At 38.8% G+C, this 22,217-nt stretch overlaps 3 protein-coding genes and 1 pseudogene across 3 annotated transcripts; 1 reads left to right on the top strand and 3 right to left on the bottom strand.

Annotated features, from left to right (window-relative positions):
- Window positions 1-5,484: 5,484 nt before the first annotated feature.
- Window positions 5,485-6,805, bottom strand: LOC126627338 (uncharacterized). Its single transcript, XM_050296801.1, has 2 exons — window positions 6,778-6,805; window positions 5,485-6,372 (listed from the first exon to the last, which is right to left on the bottom strand). Exon 2 carries the CDS (start codon window positions 6,238-6,240, stop codon window positions 5,650-5,652), a length of 591 nt encoding a protein of 196 aa, XP_050152758.1. The 5' UTR covers window positions 6,241-6,372; window positions 6,778-6,805; the 3' UTR covers window positions 5,485-5,649.
- Window positions 6,806-7,985: 1,180 nt separating this feature from the next.
- Window positions 7,986-8,993, bottom strand: LOC126624974 (uncharacterized). Its single transcript, XM_050294039.1, has one exon. It carries the CDS (start codon window positions 8,861-8,863, stop codon window positions 8,228-8,230), a length of 636 nt encoding a protein of 211 aa, XP_050149996.1. The 5' UTR covers window positions 8,864-8,993; the 3' UTR covers window positions 7,986-8,227.
- A 2,019-nt stretch (window positions 8,994-11,012) lies between these two features.
- Window positions 11,013-11,844, bottom strand: LOC126626931 (late embryogenesis abundant protein At1g64065-like). Its single transcript, XM_050296333.1, has one exon. It carries the CDS (start codon window positions 11,778-11,780, stop codon window positions 11,205-11,207), a length of 576 nt encoding a protein of 191 aa, XP_050152290.1. The 5' UTR covers window positions 11,781-11,844; the 3' UTR covers window positions 11,013-11,204.
- Window positions 11,845-12,645: 801 nt separating this feature from the next.
- LOC126625526 (60S ribosomal protein L34-like) lies at window positions 12,646-21,766 on the top strand (annotated as a pseudogene).
- The last annotated feature ends 451 nt before the right edge of the window (window positions 21,767-22,217 follow it).

The raw sequence follows: 22,217 nt of genomic DNA, 5'->3' as shown, positions 1-22,217 counted from the left end.
TGTTCTTCAATTCTTTTGTAATTAATTTATTCCTTCAAGAAATTAATTTGTTGTGATTTATTGGTAAGTAAATTGATGGTTTTTGAAATGCTATCTTTTTGTAATTGTCTTAATTTTTTGAGGTTTGTTTCCATGCAGAACTCAAATATGATTTTTTGTCCTAACATCCTAGTGATTATCCGATTATGGTGTACCTTAAAAGGATATAGGAGAGCTATGAAAGGCAGTCCTAAAATAACTGGGTCTGAAATGTTTTTGATTAAAATAAATGGGGTTTTGAAACAAACATTGTTTTGACAGACATGAGCTTTTGAAATTTCATATTTTAATTGCATTGGCGGCTGGTTGGCAACACTAAGCATTTATGTTGATTTATAAAAATACTTAATAGGAATTAGTCCTTCTTGAATACAATTCAAGTCTGCTCCTGAGTCAATCAAAGCAATTGTTTCTAAGTGAAAATCCTCAATTATTATTTTAATTTTAGAATACCATTTCTGGATTCTTATCTTATCTAATAATCCTAATATTAAACCCTTTGTTGATTTTTCTTCAAACTGAGAGTCTGAATTGTGGCTTGAGGAAGAACTATTGTGTCCTTCATCATTATTGTTGACAAGTGTCTGTGTTTGAATCCTACTGAGATGTGTACGAATTTCTAGGTTTTCTGATTTTAGAAACCTAATTTCATCTTTGATTTTATTGACTTCTCTTCGTAAATCTTTAACTGTAATTTCTTTCTTAGATTTATTGAATCTTTCCAAGGTTGTGCTAAGACTTATTTTTTGGGAAACTTGGGGTTGACTGGTATTGGTTTCTTCTTGGGAGACTAATTTCCTAAGCTTCTGTAAGTAGAATGATTTCAATTCAAGATCATCTACTTTACTGATTAATTTGATAAGAAGGTTTTCTTATTCTTCTTGTTTATTGAGGACTGAAATCTTTTTACAACAAGTATCAATGCATCCTATTTTAATGTCGGGGGATGAAAGACTACTTGAGCAATTGTTAGAAGAAGACGAATTAGAACTTAAATCATCTTCGGATTGACTATGATCTGTGTCCCTTAATTCCAAGACTTGAATTGGCTGTAGTTTCTCTTCTTCAGAGATTTTCAGCTGGCTGATTATTTTCTTGACTCGACATTTATTTGCATAATGACCAAATTTGCCACACTCGTAGCAATTTTGCTTTTTGTTCTTGGTTTTTGGAGTGGAATTTGCCTGAGGATTTCCTCTTCCACTTGGTGGACTTGGGTTTGTCGTAAAATTTATTTGTTTCAAAATTCTTGTTTTTGAATTTATTATATTTGGGATGTTTCCTACTGGAATACCTATTTAAGTGTTTGTTTGGATACCTATTGTAGGCTTCTAATTGTTTCTTTTTGTTGGATGGAGCAATAGGAGGTAATCTATATTGTTCACAAAATGTTCCTAATTCATATTTGGCTATTGATTTGTCTTTATTTACTTGTTTTGAAATTTTCAATCCTTCCTTCTGGATAATATTAATAATTTTTCCATAAGTAAAAGTATGATATGGTATGATACCTTCATCGCTGGCTAAAACATTTCTAATTTTGTGGGCAAAAAGGTTTGGTAATCCATTGATGAATTTTTCTTTCCAAAATAGTTGATTACTATCTTCTCGAAGCATGATTATGGACATGAAAACGTCTTTGTACCACCTGAAATCAATTAAGGTTGGACATCTTAGATTGCTAAGTTGGTAATGAATTCTGGAAGTGACATTACTAGGTGTATCTATGAAATGTTATATGATGGTAAAGAGTAAGGTGTTGACTGCATCTGGGACTCCTTGTCCTATATGCTCATCGAAGATGGGCATTCCATCTTCATCCTTTTTAACTGCGTGTTTTATTTCATTTCGTGATTGTTTAGTGAGATGTTTTTCCCACTAGGAATGAAGCATCCATGTGAATCAAGTGACTAAAAGGTCGACAACTTGGGTTTGGCTCAGATTATGATTGGTAATATAACTATTAGCAACCATAGAGATGTGTTGTAATGTGTTTAAAAGTTCTTGTTCTGATAACCCATCTGTATTCCATTCATAGAGTTTATCAGTCGAAATTGAGAATTGATTTTGGATGTTTCATTCTTCAAACTGAATATTCGTAGGTGTTGGTCTCGAATACCAATTTTTGGTAAGAGTTGTTGGGTTTACTCGTTTATTTGTGATTCTTTTGAGTTCAAGATTTTGAAAAGCTTGTTCTACTTTCCTAATGGAGTTTGTTTCGGTTTCGTTTTCTGAATCCCATATTGTAGAAATTGTTTCTACATGAGACTCATCTGGATGTTGTAAAACATTGACTGCTTTTTCTTGTTTTAATTCTTGTAATATTTGGTCTATTTTTTGACTTGTGGAAATTGTTTTCAAAGCGATTATGCTAGAAGAAGATTCTAGGAAATTGACTAAGGGTTTTTCCTTACGTGTTGGTTTTGGTTGGAAAGTTTGTCTATTTTTGTTTCGATTTTGTCTAACTGTTTTCCTATGGTGTGTAAACTCTGGTTTGTGAAATTCTTCTGTTCAATGACGGGTTTGACTCCTCCATCTTCTTTTGGGAGTTTGAAAGGAGTAGCTGGTATTTGGGTGTTTGCAGTGAAAACTAAGTTTTTATCCTCTTTAACCCAATTTTCTTTGGTGATGACTTCTAATTTGTTTTCAGATTCATAATACTTTTCAACAAAGTCGAAGAAAAATACTTCAAATCTATGCTTTTCCATGAAATTAGTCCACTTATTGTAAATGTCCAATTTTTGTTCTTTTGAATACTTATTACGAAAAATGTCCCTACGGGGAATGTTTTATATAGCTTCGATGTTAGCATTGAGTTTCTTCCATCGAATCTTGAATGGTTTATTTAAGACTAGTAATAGATGGTTGACTTGACTTGCTTCAAAGTCTAAAGCTGTTGGAGAAGTTGGTTCTCCTTGATTTTGGGTATTGGGTTGATAAACAGGATGAGTGACTTGAGAGGTTTTTTCTATTGATTTTAGTTTGATATTAATCAAGTCATTGATTAATTCTTGTTGGGGACAGTTGAACTTGTTTCTACTGCCTTTAATTTTTTGTTGATTAATGAATTGATTAAATCTTGATCTTGACTTACCATACTGGCAGATGTGGATCCAGAAAAAGAATTCCTAGTAGGTGCTAGGGATTTGTGCGGCTAGGGAAATTCTTGTAGGTGAGCATTTGATTTTTTGGCTGGTCGGTCAAAGTTCATTTTAACTGTTCCATCAAAATATTGCTCTACGTTGTCTAGGTTGACTAGACTATTTTGAATACTAACTGGTTTGCTTTCGTTAATCAAACACCAATCTGAAGGTAGACTGATATCTGACCACCTAATGGTTCTAGGAATTTTGATGTTAGCATTTTCTTGGTTTGTTTGGATTAAGAGTGTATGGTCTCTAAGACTTTTGACTAAGGCTTGGAAATTCATGTTTGTTCATGTAACCTTGTAATAGACTCTAAAAACTAGAGTTAATGGTTGGACTCCTTCAAAGACTTGGTACCCTGAAACTTTTATGTTTAACGTGAGTGCTTTCAGAATGTGGGGGTCTGAAGGACTTATAATGAAATCTGGGAAACAATCAAAATGAATTGGTCCATTGTAAATCCTATGGACTTATTGTTTGGAACACGCTTTACTGTTTGGGTTGAGAGTTAAACAAGACAACTTAGAAGATGAACAAACAAGATAAAATGATTTTGATTGCTGAAAGATGAACAAATAAAATGATTAAATACAAAATAACTCAATTACCGCTCACTTGGATCTGATACCAAATGGGGCAAAACTAATAATAATGATGATGATAAGGACAATTACCATCCATCATTACAATGTCTTCTTCTTCATCAAGGATGATGTGGGAAATCGATCAGCAAGAGGAAGAATTGTTTAACCAATCTGAAGGAATGTTCAACCTTCAGATAGCCGAAAATGAGATGGAAGAGGATGAAGAGCGTAGAAGGAAAGATGACGAAACAAGAATGGCCAGAGCCTTACATTCTCGTCAGTCATCCAGACTGTTGCTCAGATATGCAGGCCCAACCGTTCAAGAAACCTTGATAAAAGCAGGCAACGACGGGGTAAAGTGCTGTTGGACGATTACTTTGTCCATAACAGTGCATTTCCTGATACGTACTTCAGACGCCGTTTTAGAATGGAACGACATTTGTTCAACAGAATCATGACTGATGTTTGCAACCATGATTCTTACTTTGTGCAAAAGAAGGATGCTTGTGGTGTTATGAGTCTCCTGCTTGAGCAAAAATTCACTGCTGCGTTGCGGATACTTGCGTATGGAGCATCTGCAAACCAAGTGGATGAGATAACGAGGATGGGGAAATCAACCATTCTTGAGGCCCTAATAAGGTTTTGTGGAGCAGTCGAATCTTTGTACACCGCAGAGTACCTCCGAAAACCTACTCACATGGACTTGCAAAGGCTTCTGAAGAAGGGTGAGATACGAGGTTTTCCTGGGATGATAGGAAGCATCGATTGTATGCTGGACGTGGAAAAACTGTCCAAGTGCATGGCAAGGCGCATATGGGGACAGAAAAAGAGCAAAATCTATCATTTTGGAGACAGTGACATCTTTTGATACATGGATATGGCACGCCTTTTTCAGGGTTCCGGGGGCTCAAAATGATCTCAACGTTCTTGCCCAATCCCCAGTGTTCAACGACGTCTTGCAAGGAAAGGCACCAAAAGTCACGTACGTCGTCAACAGACGTAGGTACGACGGGCCATACTACCTAGCTGATGGCATTTACCCATGGTGGGAAACATTTGTCAAAACAGTGCCACGTCCGCGAAGTGCAAAGGAAAAACACTTTGCAAGCTGTCAAGAGGGGTGCAGGAAGGATGTGGAGCGTTGTTTTGGTATCCTTCAAGCTCGTTGGGCGATCGTCAGGGGTGCTGCCAGAATGTTCGATGTAGAGTCACTTCGATCCATCATGATGACGTGCGTCATTCTTCACAATATGGTTGTGAAAGATGAGTTTGATTATGATGCGGTTGATGAATATGAGCCAGAGCCAGACACGATGAACAATTCAAGAACACGGATATAATGTGCGCATGATGCCACCGAAGAACCCGTGCAACACGAGCCATTAGAAAGGGATGGACGTTACAATGAAAAGGTCATTCAACGATATACTGCACTTCAAAGGTCATCTATGCACAATGATCGGCAAATTGACTTGATAGAGCACCAGTGGGCATTGAAACAAGCTAAAGATACTTAAGTTTATTTAGTATGTTTGTTTGTATTTGGTGTGTTTTTTGTAGTGAGTTTTTTATTATTTCGTATGTTTATGTAATTTTATTTGGTGTGAATTATTTGATATGTTTATGTAATTTTATTTGGTGTGTTTATGTAATTCCAATTGGTGAGTTTTTTAGTTTTATTTGGTGTGTTTTATAATTTCATTATACGTGAACAATTTGATGAATAAAGATTCTATTATTAGGATAAATATATTACGAAATTAAATACATGTACTCTCACTTTAAATAAAGTACTAACTTCAATAAAATGGAAACAACATAAATAATAAATTACAACCCAAAGTGATTGGAAAACTATGGGCTCCGATTACAAAAGTACCCTATTCATCACCACTTAACCAATCTGTGGTGCTAGGATCATCTTGTCTTGTTGTGCTAGGACCATCTTGTCTTGATCTCGCTTCTCTTGCACGCCTCCTTTGCACTACATCCGCTTTCTCCGACTGCCAAAAATATTTAGAATTTGGAGACATCCCTTCTAAACGCGTGTTCATAATGTCACGATCTCGTTGTGCAATTCTTTCTTCTCTAAGCAACTTCCTTTCTTGCCTAAGTAGCTCTCTTTCCCTCTGTTCAGCTTGAAATGCTTGTTGAATAGCTGCAGCTTTTGCCTCATCTCTAGCCGTTTCAGCCTCATATTTCGCCAATTCCTGTGCCAACGTCAATTCACCTTGACGAGCAAGTTCTTGCATGTACTTTCCATAATCATTCTTGGAAGCACTCCCTTTCCTCTTTGAAGCCTTCTTACCTAGAGGCCTAATTGGATAACGGGTCGACCCCGACACTTGTTCAGGAATGGGGGTTTCAGGCACTTTTTCTCCATCTTCTTCATCAACATGGGAGCCATGATCGGGTGTAGAGTGTGGAGGGGTGTTGTGTACAAAGGTGCTGTGTAGAGGGGTGCTATTCATGCATACTTCTGGACCAACAGGCACAACTTTGAATTTAGGACAATCTTTAACAATATTCCAACATTCCCACCAGTGGAATGATTTGTTTCTTGATTTGATTTTGGCAGCATACCATGCTTGTGCTTGAAGTTGCTACAAATGAATAATAATGAAATTATTAGATAACAAATAAATAATACAAACAAATGAATAATAATGAAATTATTAGGTAACAAATAAATAATACAAACAAATAATAATAATGAAATTATTATTAGGTAACAAATAAATAATAACAAATAAATAATACAAACAAATAATAATAATGAAATTATTAGGTAACAAATAAATAATACAAACAAATAATACTAATGAAATTATTAGGTAACAAATAAATAATACAAACAAATAATAATAATGAAATTAGGTCACAAATAATTAATACAAACAAATAATAATAATGAAATTAGGTAACAAATAAATAATACAAACAAATAATTATAATCAAATTAGGTAACAAAATAATAATACAAACAAATAATTATAATATATTCTTACCTCATCCGCATAATTTGCCCCACTTCGAACATTACTACTAGCTTGTGTCAAGGCATCTCACCACGTACTAAAGGAATGGCAAAGTATTTTCCAACTACTGGACATCGATTCTTTGGTTCTTTTCCCACCTATTTGCTCAAGAAATTTGGTATGAATTAAACTCCACATTTCTTGCAACTGCATCTCATTACCCGTAAGGGAATTATGAGTAACTTCAACCCAGCTAGTGCACAACGCAACATCTTCAAGAAGCGACCAATTCGTACCTGCATCAGTAGTCATTTTGTGGAAAAAAATTGGATTGAAACTTTGAGAGAAAGATAGGAATTTGATTGAAAGTAGTTGAGAAAATATGAAATTGTGGTGTAAGGTAGATGGAGAAGAAGTGGTATTTATAGAAAAGTAAAAACAATTTTTTACAATTTTTTATTCAGATTTTTTGACAATTTTTTCGGATTTTTTACAATTTTTTTTTAAATTTTTATTCAAATAATTAATCTCTGCCGTTGGATTTTAAAAAATTTGAATTCCAACACTCCAGATTGTGCCACGTGTCATAACGGTAACTTTTCTTAATTTTAAAACTATTTTCTCTTATTTTTATAATTTATAAAGCAGATTAATATCAACCGTTGATCTTAGATCGAACGGTTGATATAAAATCAGTTTTTTTTTATTACCGTTGCAAATCGGACGGCTCGTATTAAAGAGCCGTTGGGATCGAACGGACCGTGGGAGCCACGTGGCTTCCCAACGGTAACTGGCGCGCGGGCCACTTGCCTGAAATCCTGTCGGGCGACGCGCCCCCACTCGCGAGTGAGGGGCACGCGCCTAACACAAAAAAAATAAAAAATAAAAGCCCGAACCCAGGCCTGACGTCACGGGCCTCGGGCCACAGGCCTGTCAATTGCCCACCCCCTGGCCCTCGGGCTCCCACCCTCACTCGGGCTCTCCAAGGCTAGAGAAGAACCAACCGGCCCTCGGGCCCTTTCTTGCAGCCCGTCCCCCCAGCAAAGAGCATGGCTGGAGTTGCTCTTATAGAGACTACATGACTGCACTTAATTAATGTCCAACATGCTAATATCCTTACAAGACTTGTTACCTACATGGACACTTTCAGATTCTGATGCTCAAGTTGGCATTTAAACATATAAGCCAGGTAATGAAGAAGTATGGTCTTGTAAGTTTGGACAGTCTTTGTGGACAAGTCAAATGCAATGGTGCAGTCTATTGTGCTGCTCAGACAGTTTAGCTTTACTGCTCAGCGTCAACACCGCGCTGCTCAACTCATACTTGAAGTGTTTAAAACTATATTCACCTTACATTATTAGAATTTTGTGAATGGAATGATTTGTAAGCATATGTTTCTATATATATTCAACCATATAAAAGAAAAAAGAAAGTAGAGCCTCAACAAATCACAGTAATAATCTTCATCTCGAAAGTCTTATCATTTGCATTGAAAAGTTTTGAGCGTCTTGGATGACAGATCAAATGCAATGGTGCAGTTCATGGTGGAAGACTTCTTCTTCTTCATTATAAGCATCAGTTCAACCTTTCCAGTCACCTTAGCCGCACTGTTGAGAGTCAACACCCCGCTGCTCAATTCACTGCCAAGATTGGAACCGTTTAATGCACTCGAACTCAAGCTCACCTCGACGTTCATTTTTTTGGTGGAAAGCATTCCAGCCTTGCTCTTTGGAATAACTACTTGCCCAACAGCCGCGCCTTGGTACATAAACGTGACAGTGCTAGCATCAAATTTGTAAGGACCCCAGTTTGGGTTTTTTACCTTGATTTGGGTTGTGAATTTTGTGTCGAATGAAGGTGTTGCCACGACGGAGTTGAGTTCTTGGACGTTGATGTTGCCTAGCCTGACCTTCGGGGTTTTAACTTTCATGACTGTGAGGCTAATCACAGTTATGACAATGATCTGAAACACAACGAAGATAGCAACATAAATGGCCAATTTGATTCTCTTCTTGTGTTTCAGTTCATCGGCGGATAGGAAAGACTCTGCATCACTTCTTTGGTAGCCATGGTTTTCTGGGGCTGAAGGATAAGCCTGTTGTGTCTTCTCAGCCATGTCTCTTATTTCTTTTCTGATAGAGAAGTGATTAGAAATTGATTTTCTTTTGTACTGAAGGTTGAAACTTTCAAGTGGAGGGAGTTTTGTGGAAATGATGGAAGAGGTGTGTTGTTATATTTACTGTTTGGAGTTTGGCCACTTCCAATGCGTTATTTAGTGGCATGAACTTCCTGGAAAAGAGGATCTCAAGGAAAGTATTTTATTGCAGACGGCAAACGCGTCCAAAACCGTGGTTGAAATTATTGACTTCTAGAAGATCGATGACTTTGGTAAAGTGAAGGATCTATTACAGTACACTTTACTCATCACCTAACACTTTGGCAAACTATTCTGAACTTGATTTATTCTTTCAAGTCCCGTAAAATAGGCAATTTCATGATTTCTTTAGGGTAATGATTTTAATACTCTCAATTTTCTCTCTGCTTTATGTTTATTTACTGATTCTTCTTTAATTGATACGATACTAATCCTACCATCAATTTTCTCTCTGCTTTATGTTTCTTTAATGCTAGAGAGATCTTAGTTTTAGACAATATTTTGTAGGTCACATGATATGGTGGTTGATGGTTGGATTTTTTTATTGATGATTTAAAGAAAAAACCCAACCATCAATCATCACATCATATGGTCTACAAAGAGTAATGCTAGGAAGACCACATTTTAAAACCAAATAATGTGTCACCACGAGAAAATAAGCACATTAATCAAGGCTTGAGTAATAATTCAATCATCAACAACCACATAATTTGGTTTCCAAACTTTGGTTTAAAAATTTGGTCTCCTTAGCCTTATCTAGTCTTCAAAATATGGTCCAAATAGATAGTCTCTCTAACATCATTCTTGCAAATTTTGTCTCTTTGAATGTCTAATACTCTATTAATTAATGAGTTTTTTTTTTGTCAGTTTGGTACAAATGAGGTTTACATGTTAGCCCATACATAAAAGTCTCAAGATTACCATTTTAACAATTTAATGATTATCATACAATCAATGAAACTATAAGTATAAATTAATACGATTTTAATATCTTAGGATGCAATATGAAAAAACTAAAATGTTGCGACCTATTTTAAAAATCGCCCCAAACCTAAAAGGTTTATATTGTAGTTAACCTTTCTAATTATATAATTACATATTGAAAGAAACAGAGGCCTCAAACCAATCATGCAAATCTAAGGGATTAAGAACTTAATTTCAAGCTATTTTGTACGAACCTCTTCAAATCTCACATATGGAGCTCACCAACTGAGTAATTCAGACTGTTCAAGAGAGACATGTCGATATTTGGGCATGGAAGAGAGAGATTGTGTGTGAGGTGGGGTCAATGGATGAGCTAATGATGATCGTATGATTTAAACTAAACGGTCTGAATTAAATAATGGATCATTTTGGTTTCGGTCCCTAATCAACCTAATTGTTGGATTGAAACCTTGTTTGTTTAAATATTTTAATCGAGGTCTTACATTATTTAAGAGATTTAACTTATGCATTTATGCATATAACGTCCCACAAATTATGAAATTTAAACAAATTCAAATAATATTTTTAAAATATAATAAATACTTGAAAATAAAAATTAGAGTAACACTGTTCTTCACAAATTATGGCAAGAAAATAATGTACCCAACCCACATAATATTAACATATTTAAAAAATAATAACTAGTGATATATTTTAAAACATAAAATAAATACATATAATTAGCATGGGTACATTTAGCAAAATTAAAAATGGGTACAAATAAATTAAAAAATATGGGTACAAATACAAATAAAACTTTAAAATATATGGGCACAAAAAGTAATTAATATATGGGTACAAATTAAAACTGAAAAGAAAATAGGTACAAACTAAAAATTAAAATATATGATAAAAATTTGGCATGGCCAAATATAATATACCAAATGTAACATTTGTAACACTAAATGAATATATTTAAAAATAAAAAATATTTATTACTGAAATAATTAATGGCGTTTATTAATATCTAAGGACCTTGATAAAAATTGAATAAAATTGAATAGGAATAAGGTTTTAATCAATGGATTAGTAAAAAGAGAGATGAGAACTTAATTTCTCCTTAAACAATTAACTTTGTAGAATAGATTAAAAAATTATATTCCAAAAAGTCAATAACAAATTGTAATGTCCCTAATCACACATCTCTTATTAACTTTATAGCGACCATGGAATAAAATTAAAAAAATTAAAAAAAGGCTACAATAAACGCCGCCTCAGAAGGAAAGAAACGACCATTTAAAAAGGAGAGGCAAAAAAAAAAAAAAAAAAAAAAACAAGCTAATGAAACTGAGCAAGAACAAAGATAAAATCAAGCTCATCATTTACAAGCCAAATCATAAACAAGCTGGTTCGGTAAATTGACAATCATTGTGCAGTTCATCTGTGCTGTTTTGCGCTTCTTCATCAATTTCATCAATGTCACCTTACCTCTAACCCTAGCAAGAGTGCTTAATGTCACATTCCCTGAGCTCACCTCAGTCCCAAGCTTAGCACCGTCCGATATCCCATCGGAGCTCACTTCAATCGTCACGTTCATTCTCCTCGTCTTCCTAGCCTTGGCTCTTGCTTTGATTATATCACCTTGCCCCACTATGACACCCCCAAATGTGACATTAGCTTTTGTCGGATCAAATTTGAACTGCCCGAAATTCTTGTTCCTCACAGAAACGTCAGCAATCAAAGTCATGTTGAAGAATGGTGAATTGCTACCTGAAGAACTATAGTCTAGGCTTTGGACCGTCACCGATCTCAGCCTCACATTCGGAGTTTTAATTTTCATCACCGTTGCTCCGAATATGGCCAGGACTATGATTTGGAACACAACAAAGATAGCTATGTAGGCAAAACACTTCCTGTTCTGCTGAATTTTCTTGAACCTTTCAGACTCCAACATGGCTGCAGGTTTGTTTTTTGAGTACCAAAATTTGATGTGTCTAGGTAAGTGGGGTTCTCTGCAATTTTTTGTTTGGTGATATTTGGGGTTGGTTGCTACCAATATATACACAATTAGATGACGACCCAAGCAGCATGTAATTTTTGAATATTTAATGGGAAGAATGAAGGAAAATATGTGACGTACTACTTTTCTAGTAAGTGAACGTGTTGAAAAATACATGATAATTCTTGTCAATAGAGGGGCTTGGAAGATGCCGCTCTAGCATTAAAAAATAATAATAAAGGGCACAATAATTTAGAGAATTATTATTCCCACTCTAAAAATTTAATTATACACTAATTTTTAAGAATTTTTTTTAATAAAGAAAACTTGATGTACATAATTAAAATTTTAAAGTGTTAATGGAAAGTTCTTAAATGTGAAAATAACTAATTAAAAAGAAAACCAAATTGAATAGAAGATACAAACAAAACCTAATACCCAACAAAAAAATGTTGATAATTACTAATTAGCCTTGGCTTGAATAACAAGGCGTACCCAAAAATTTGAGGTGATCTGTGACGATTCTGTTTGAACGGTGACTCGTGCATCTGATCCGACCCAAGAAAAAGTGCTATTTGTTGGGCTTGACTTTCCAATTAATGCACGTATTGTGTGTTTGTTTAGTATTTTTAACTCTATTATTTTACTTCTCGTTTTAATTTTTTAATATTTAGTTGTAGTTTGATTTCTTTGTTAGAGGTGTCATTAAGAAGAGCACATAAATATTAAAAAAAATTAAAGAGACGAGTGGGAGGAAAAGTAATTTTAAGGGACTAACTATATATTTTTTACACTTTCAAGGCTTGAAATAATTTTCGAAATGGGTTATGAGGTTTTAATTTCTCATATTGCACCTTAATGTTTTGTAATTGTATCGATTTACATTTTTTTCTTTTCTATTTGAACGTCCAATTCTCCATTAATTTAATGAGTTTTTAGTCAATTTGGTACAAATGTGGCTTACATGTCAACCCAATTACAAGTTCCACACCCACCATGTCATCAATTTAATAAAGATTCAAATAATTCGTTAAACAAAAGGCAGAAATTGATATAGTTTTAAAACCTCAATGTGTAATGTGAAAAAGTTAGAACCTAATGACCCAATTTGAAAATCACCCTAGACCTAAAGGGTGTAAAATGTAGTTACCCTAACCTTAAAAGTGTTTTCTGCAAGCTTCTTCTATTTGGGCCGTGAAGATGAGCAATGAACAAAGCGTATTACTACTAAGTAAGGTTTATTTGACTCTTTTGACTATGTTTGGCAAGAAAAGTTAAATTTAACTCTTTTGATTATGTTTGGCAAGAAAAGTTAAATTTTATTTTAGAACATAGAATGCCTTTTTGAATAAAAACGCGCTACAAGCTTTTTCAAGAAGCAAGAACCACTTTAAGTTTAACAAAAATTGCCTTTAACGAAAGTACTTCTAACAAAATTACTTATGAGCAAAAGTATTTTCCGCAAAAGTAGGCTCAAATGTCCCTTAATTTGTTTGGACGTAATTATACATCAATTTAATTGCCTTGTAGACCTTGCATAAACTTGTATATATAAAGCAAGAAGTGGTCAAAAAAACGTTCATTGCACCTAAACAGATCAAATAAATTAAGGGAAACTAATTAATTAAAATGACTTCAAAACTTTGATTCTTAACCAAAAACACTTTAATAAGTTTATTTAATGGTTAGGAAAAAAACAATCTCTTTTTTTTTTCCAATCTTAGATTCTTCAGAGTGAGTGATAGCTGAAACTACTGTAACGTCTCACATATATCGCCCAACACAACTATGCCACCAAATCCAACCAGCACAGGATCGTCAAAACCCTAGAAGGAAGCTAGTGTACTAGACCACTAAGAGCTCTTCCAGTGTAGGAAGGTCTCCCTGGGCAATAGGCAACTCAATCCCTTTAAACGAACAGTAATGGCCTGCAATGAACAATAACTGCTCGCGTTAGGTCCAATTGCTGAGTGGGCTGGAGTGTTTTGAGGAGGAGTAAGAGTGGATTAGGTTTCCTATCTCTAAGGCTATTAGCAACGGTGGAGTTGCTCTAAGAAGAGGGTAAGTGGGCCCAAGTGCCCTGTTACTAGAAATAGAATTCAAGGGATCCCTTGTGGATGCAAATTTCTTCCTCCTTGATCTTGGACAAGTTTGCACCTACAAAACAATTAACACCTTAGGTTAAGGCCAAGAGCCTCACGCGCCCACGATGAATGGGAGGGGGCTTTAGCCGAAGAACCTCTGATGCCAAAGTTGGAATTTAGAGAGAAAGAGTGTTTAGAGAATTTTGGGATTTTCGCCAAAGTGTTGGAATTGGCTTTTTGGTGAGAATGACAGTATATTTATAGGGATAGGAGGTGGCTAGGGTTTTTTGGGTTTAATTTAGGTTTAATTAGGAGTTACCAAATAATTAGCCAATAACTCCCTAATTAACTTGGCTAATTATTTGTCATACAAAGGAAAAAAGGTAGAAGGAAATGCTGACTTCTTTTGGGGATGAAAGTTAACCGGCCTTTTTGTGGGAGTTAAGGTAAAGTGAATGGTCTAAATGCTAATTAAGGGAATAATTAGCTAATTAACCCATTAATTAGCTATTTATCATTATTTTAGAAGGAATGTTTTAGGAATTATGGAATAAGTATAGTATTTAGCTAATTGATTAGCTAAATAATGAAATAGGAAATATATGAATAAATTAGGTTTTAAGTTGATACCTATTTTGGGCACTTTTGACTTGGTTGAGGGATAATTGCCCGCTGCTTGCGCGTAGGAATCTCGGTATGCCCCAAGGGTAGTTTTGTCTTCTTTTGTCAAAAATCCACGTGTCGCCTTATGAATATTTTTGGCTCCACAAATGCCCCCACACATGTTGGGCTGCTCGCAGAAAAGGGCAGCAGGTGTAGAGATCTTCTTGCTTTAGGAAACTTAGAATTGCTTCCTATTTTGATGTAGATTCTCTCTTTAATAGGAAATTAGATCATTCTAGGAAAGGGAAATAAATTTCTCTCAAAGCCTATTTAAGTCTACCTTAAGTGGGTTATTAAATCAACTTTGTAGAGCGATTTATTCTACCCTACAAGAAAGAGATAGCTTAGAGGATATTTGTTCCTCCTCCTCTAGCAATTTTCTACATCTTGCCCGTGCAAATGACCGTCTTTCGTTGCTTTCTTCGTCTTCTTCGTGCCGCACTGAGGTAAGAAAAATTTAATTTTCCTTGTCTTCTTCTGTGATAGTGCTACCTCAGGGCAGCCGTCGGGGTGGTGCGGCACGTCGGCTGGCATAGGCCAAGAGTCGGCTCGGCATGGGTCGAGGAGGTATTGTGGCAGGGACCACTGCTTTAAGCTGCTCGACTTGGCTAGAACCAATGGCAGCTTGTATGGCTAGGGCCACGGATTGTGGCGCTGTGGCGCAATGCTAGGCGAGTCACATGGCCCATGTCTTTTCGGGCTTTTGGACATGACACGAGCTAGGCAGGTGATTAAGAGAAATGAAGAGGTTGTGGGCCTCATGAGCTGCTGGAATGTTGGGTTGAACTCCCTTGCTGGGTACCACGAATGGCGTTGGCTACTTTAACTCTCTTCGTCAGGAGAAACGTAGGCTGCTCCCAAAATAAGAGGTGAATAAGATCAAGGCGGATGCATTGGCTCGTCCAATCATCGTTGTGGATCCTACTGCAAGTGAAGGTGAGAAAAGGGATCTTCCCTGCCTGCTCAAAAGATGTCGGTTGAGAAAAAACCAAAGACTTCTTTCGCTACTTATGCAAATGATGAAAAGTTGATTGCTGCTTTTAATCAAGTGATCCACTTCAAGAGAATCGTCGATAGGCTTGAACCCCAAGTGTTGGATCTTCAAGGCGTACTGAAGATCAACGAAAGTTTGAAGAAAGAAATGGATAAGCTGCAGCGCGTCCATGTTGGTATTGGTGAAGTAGTCGGAGAAGTTGGAGCCCAAGCAAGAGCAGTCGGAGGTGATGCCGCTACTAAGAGCTTTGCTGTTGCTGAAGGTGTGGCGACCGAATAGTCGTGGGATGTCCAGGCTGCTAAAGTGTAGTCATCTAGGTAGCCTTTAAGATTTTCTTTGTTTTTCCTTGTAGCTCTTGTTTTGCTTAAACTCCTTCGGCCTTTGCTAGTCGTTTATAAACATGTTTTCCTTAACTTTTCTTCATTTTTGCTTCTTTTGTTCATGCCCTAACCTTTAGACTTGATAGACCAGTGGCAATCATGCTACTTTTTTATAAGCAGACAAGCTCGCATAGCCTAGGCAGCCGTAGGTGTTGGTGTAGAACTTTGCAAAGTTGTTAGCCATTGGGTTGGCAGCTGGATGCCTTACTTACAGAAGCAGACAAGTTCGCGTAACCACTAGGCTGTTAACCTTGACTTTCTCCAATTTCGTAGGTTGCGTAGCAAGTATCACAACACTTTAGGACTTAGTGTAGGTTGTTCCGCGCTTGGCAGAGGTGAAGCTTATCGACTATGTAGCATGTCGGCAGTGGATAAAACTTCGTATATGCATGCTAGCTTGTTCAACCTTTCACAAGAATGTGTGGTTGTATAAGTCTAGTGCAGCTTTACTGCTGGAAGGGCAAGCCGTACGCAGTCTTTCAAAATTTGTAGGCTACCTTAGTGCACTCGGTAGCAGCTTTAGGATTCCAAGGCAGCCGTTCATCGGATGTACTGCGTAATGTGCCCTCTCCGTCTCTAGGGCCTGGTTCCCTACGGATTAGGCCAAGAGACCCAAAATCTTTCAGTTAGCTAAGCCTTGAAAAAGACCATTACGGTTACTTCTAAGAATCCCGACGCAAGCCATCGTGCATCTAGTTATACTAGGGTAGCCCAGCTCATCCACGTCTGGATATTCGGAGTGTAGAGTTTATCTTCCCGTTTTTTGAGAGCTGACCCATGTGGGTGTCGGGGAATTGGTTTACCCTCTCGTGTTGGAAAGCAATTAGTTTACCCTCTAGCACTGGAGAGCATGGTTGGTCCCTCGGGGGGTGCAATTCCTGCGGTAAGTCCCTAAGAAGGGCGCGGTCTTTTTTTGAAGTGCATGAGTGATCAGTTGTTGTAAGCATGCAGCCAAGCCAAGTCGTGATTACTTCTGAATTCCTCATTGAAAAACGAGTTAAACGAACAAGAACTTAGATGTAAGGTAAGAACTGCATAACAACTGGATAATCCTCGGCTGGTTAGGTAGTGCCCATCGAGCTGCTTGAGTCTTCGGGCTTTGATGTAGCGAGAGGTCATACATGGTACTTCCTCAGATTGTAGGCGTTCCACTGTTTTTCAATCTTTTTGTCGTTTTATGGTGGCGAGGGTGTAATTGTTCTTGCCACCTACTCTGCTGATCTTGTACGGACTTTCCCATATGGGATCCATATTTTTGGAGCCTTTTCTGCTAGCAGTGATGAAGGTTTTTCTTATGACCAGATCTCCGGGCTGGAACTGCCGGATCTTGGCCCTTTTGTTGTAGCTGGAGAGGAGCTGATGCTGGTAGGCTGCAATGCAAGTGATAGTCTGTTCGTGCCTCTCTTCTGCCAGATCTAAGCTTGTGGCCATCTCCTTTCGGTTGCTCGTCTTTTGGTTGTGCGATATGCCCATAGACATCCTTGGAGTTCGTTTGGCCATTTTCTTTTCTTATTGGTGGGGAATTTCTTGTGGCAGTCGAGGATCATCTTAGTGGATGTTTTGGCCCGCCTATTGCCTTGAGGATATCTTGGCGTAGACATGTGTTGCTTGATGCCATATTTTTGGAAGAACTTCGCCAAATCTTTGCCCACGAATTGCCGGCTGTTGTCGGTGATGATGGATTAAGGGATGCCAAATCGACAAATGATACTCCTTCATATGAAGCGCTCTATGTCCGTCCGAACCATGATCGTCATGGGCTCTGCTTCTACTTATTTGGTGAAGTAGTCGGTAGCCACGATCATCATGCCTTTGCCCCTGGTAGTCTAGCTGGTGATTAGCTAGGACTCGGAATGAATGGAAAGCTTTTTCACCACCAAGTCTTTTGTCATTCGAAGGCCTGCTAATGGGGCTTCGTACTCTGCTTCGTTGTTAGATGCTTTGAAGCTTAGAGTGATCGCCTGCTTGAGCATTGAAACATCTGGGGTGGCAAGAACCACGGCTGCTCACGAGCCTTCATAGTTGGATGCGCCGTCAACATGCAAACGCTAGAAATCTCCATTGAGGGAGCAGGTGTGGCTAAAGTGTGCTCGGCTACCTTCGGGGCGTCGTTGGGCCGAGTTGTTGCGTTCGTCAGAAAACTTTGCATCTGCCAGGGTCTACACCTTTATCATCGCCAGTTTGGATTGAACGGAATAGTGCGTCATAATGATGACTGCTTGTGTTTGAAGGTAAAACTTAAGCTTTTAGGTTACAACAATTATCGCCAAAGTTAGCTTTTGAATTTTTAATAGCATCGATGAGAGCTTTTGAACTGTAGAATACAGGTAGTCAGGCCCCCATCTCTTCTCGCATGATAGTAGAGCTTATTGCTACTTTAGATACCGTCAAACATGCGAATAAGTCATCCGCTGCTTCTAGGGAGGTGATGTCGGGTACTTCTTCAAGTCCTTGAATTTGCATTGGCGAGCCTCATCCCAAAGTGCATGCTTCTGTGCCAAAGCAAAAGAGTCTGCCAGAGTTTGATCTTCTTTCATGATCAATTTTCTGAATAACGGGTGGTCTGCTGGAAGTCCTTTTTAGAAGGCTGCTCTAGCTATCGAGTCGTTGCATCCGACTATTTTTGCCTTCTCTACTTTAAACCTCCTCACATAGTCACGAAACGACTCCTTTAGGTTCTTCTTGACGTCGAACAAATGGTCAGACTTCTTTTTGATCGAGCGATAAGATGAATATTCTTTGGTGAAAACCAAAGAAAGTTCGTAGAAATTCTAGATGGATTGTGGCGGCAGGGTGTAGAACCAATCTTGCTCCTCGCCTTGTAGAGTGGTGGCGAATATCTTGCACATGAGATCATCGTTGTTTCGATAAAGGATCATTGCGCTTCGGTAGCGCTTTAAGTGTTTCTCCTGGTCTTCATCCCCTTTGAAAGATGTGAAATGTGGCATGCTGAACTCGCGTGGAGCCTCTGCCTGCTCGATCTCGTCCGTGAAGGGTGACCTGCTTATGTTGGTCATGTTCCGTCGTAGTGCCTCGTCAGTGACCTCGTTACGTTGGAAATCATGCAATCGCTTGGTCAATAGTCTCTCTACTTTTTCCTGAATTTGCCTTTGTTGGGGTAGCGGAGCTCTCGATTGCCCCCAGCCATGACTTGCTGGTCTAGGCTGCTCTTCCATGTGTTTAGCTCGTCTATGCCGCGGGTGCAGTGCATGTGGTGCGTTCCTAGCAGGCGAGCGAGTTCTTCGCAGGCTGCTGGTTGAACTTAAGCGGGATTGAGTGACTGCTTCTCTCAGTCTATCGTGCTGCCTACTCTGATATGAGGTGGAGAATGCTCCTTGTGGGCTTAGCCACGAATGGACACTTTGTCCGGAAGGTTGCTCATGTTGACTATCGGAGTATGACCCCAACCATGAATGTATGCTCATCTATGGGCCTAGTCGAGAGTGCATGCTCCTCCGCGCGCTAAGATGAGAATGTACACTGCCCAAACGTTCGACTCGTGGCTGGTCGAGTGGCTGCTTGCCGGGACGCTGCTGGAAAGGTTTGTCTGCCCTTGTCCTACTTCAGGATACCTCGTCCGGGGCACGTTGGATCCCGATGCGTTGTAAAAGTTGATTCACCAAGGTTGTCCGTTGTGCAAGGGCGCTCGTCAACTCTATGACTTGTCGAGACAAGTGTTGTTCACCATTTGGATTGGAAGAGCTTGGAAGGAATGCACCTCCTTGGGCAGTGGAAGGGTGGTAGACTCCGGGCGCGAGATTTGAGTTGGGAAATGTCAAATCCACGAAAAAATATGGTGAGAATTCCCCCAGCTCAATGTTAGGTCCGGATGGTTGAGATAGTCTTGGGCCGACTTGGGTTGCTTGGAAAACCACGATAACAGGCTGGGCCGTAAGAGTGGGCCGCTCAACTGGAACTAGCTGGGCCACGGGAGTAGGCTGCTCGTCGGGAGCAGGTTGGGTCTCGAGAGCAGGCTGCTCGGCAGGAGCAGGTTGGGCCGTGAGAGTGGACTACTCGATGGGAGCAGGCTGGGCCACAGGAGTGGGCTGCTCGACAGAAGCAGGCTGGACCACGGGAGTGGGCTGCTCGTCGGGAACAGGCTGGGTCACGAGAGCAGGCTGCTTGGCAGGAGCAGGCTGGGCCACGAGAATGGGTTGCTTAACAGAAGCAGGCTGGGCCACGGGAGTGGGCTGCTCGACCGAAACAGGCTGGACCACGGGAGTGGGCTGCTCGTCGGGAGCAGGCTGGGTCACGAGAGCAGACTGCTTGGCAGGAGCAGGCTGGACCACGGGAGTAGGCTGTTCGTCGAGAGCAGGCTGGGTCACGAAAGCAGGTTGCTTGGCAGGAGTAGGTTGGGCCGCGAGAGCAGGTTGCTTGGCGGAAGCAGGCTGCTTAGTATGTGATGCAAGCGAATGCGAGGCTTGGGCCCGGGCCCGAGCAAACTTGGATGGCACGACTTGGGCCGTGGCCTTGGTGCCGTGAGCCTTGGATGGCACTGCTCGAGCCGTGGTGAAGGCACCATGGACCTCGCCACGGGTGGCTACCGAGGTAGCCACCGTGGTGGTTCCCATGGTGGAAACTTGTGGTGGTGGTGCTGCTCCACTTATTGTCGCATTTAGCCTCACGGATCTCCGCAATCCCATTTCTTGAACATTAGAATTTTCACTTGTGAAATTTTCTAAATTTCTAGCCATTATATTTTGCTTATACGCTTTATCAAAGAACCTTTGCAAGTAAAAAATTCTAATAATAAGAACGTATGAAAAATATTCAAATGGACTAGAAAATAAAGAAAAAACCTTTTTGTGCGAGAGTCTTCTACGAGTATGGATTTCAACTCTCAATGAAAGCACCAATTTGTGGATGCAAATTTCTTCCTCCTTGATCTTGGACAATTTTGCACCTACAAAACAATTAACACCTTAGGTTAAGGCCAAGAGCCTCACGCACCCATGATGAATGGGGGGGACTTTGGCCGAAGAACCTCCGATGCCAAAGTTAGAATTTAGAGAGAAAGAGTGTTTAGAGAATTTTGGGACTTTTGGGATTTTTGAAAAAAGTGTTGGAATTGGCTTTTTGGTGAGAATGAGAGTATATTTATAGGGATAGGAGGTGGCTAGGGTTTTTTGGGTTTAATTTAGGTTTAATTAGGTGTTACCAAATAATTAGCCAATAACTCCCTAATTAACTTGGCTAATTATTTGTCATACAAAGGAAAAAAGGTAGAAGGAAAGGCTGACTTCTTTTGGGGATGAAAGTTAACCGGCCTTTTTGTGGGAGTTAGGGTAAAGTGAATGGTCTAAATGCTAATTAAGGGAATAATTAGCTAATTAACCCATTAATTAGCTATTTATCATTATTTTAGAAGGAATGTTTTAGGAATTATGGAATAAGTATAGTATTTAGCTAATTGATTAGCTAAATAATGAAATAGGAAATATATGAATAAATTAGGTTTTAAGTTGATACCTATTTTGGGCACTTTTGACATGGTTGAGGGATAATTGCCCGCTGCTTGCGCGTAGGAATCCCGGTATGCCCCAATGGTAGTTTTGTCTTCTTTTGTCAAAAATTCACGTGTCGCCTTGTGAATATTTTTGGTTCCACATCCCTCACTAGAGGCCTACTGAGTATAAGAGGTCCAGATTATCTAGGAATCGAAGGACTGTTAACCGTGCTTATGGAGGTGTGTTGTCTGGAAGTGCCATCAAGGAAATGATCATTAGGGCCTTTCTGGTGGAGGAACAAAAGATTGTGAAAAAGGCGTTGAAGATTTAGAAGGCAAAGGAAAAGCAAGCTACAAAGACCGAGTAGAACTCTACCGAGCTAGGCAAAGTAATTCAAGGTGTTCCATTTTGTACTTTTACATTTTATTGTGGCTTGTTTAAGTTATGGCCTACCATGGAATTTCTTGTTTTGTATTTCAGTGGTAACATGTACGTTTTCAAATTAATCGTATAATGTCAGATTACTGGCTTTATTTGTGAAAATAAATAAAAAATAAAAAATAAAAAATCTTAGATTCATTATAAGTTTCTCACACAGTAATGAAATCATGCAAGGTTAAAAGCTACGAGTTTATTTGACATCCTTCTTTCTTCTAATACAAGACCCACACATTGAGACTCAATGTTCAGGGAGATCGAGCTTTCCAAAGGTCATATTTTTTCGGTGATTTTTGCCAATTTTTTACCAAACCTGACAGAATTAGTTCTCAACCCAAGAAAGAAGTTTAATCCTCTCCTCATTTGTTTCTTTTCCAAGTTACTGC

This window comes from Malus sylvestris, chromosome 6 (assembly GCF_916048215.2).
Source record: "Malus sylvestris chromosome 6, drMalSylv7.2, whole genome shotgun sequence".
Lineage (NCBI taxonomy): Eukaryota > Viridiplantae > Streptophyta > Magnoliopsida > Rosales > Rosaceae > Malus > Malus sylvestris.
This window is presented reverse-complemented; position numbering and strand designations above follow the sequence as displayed.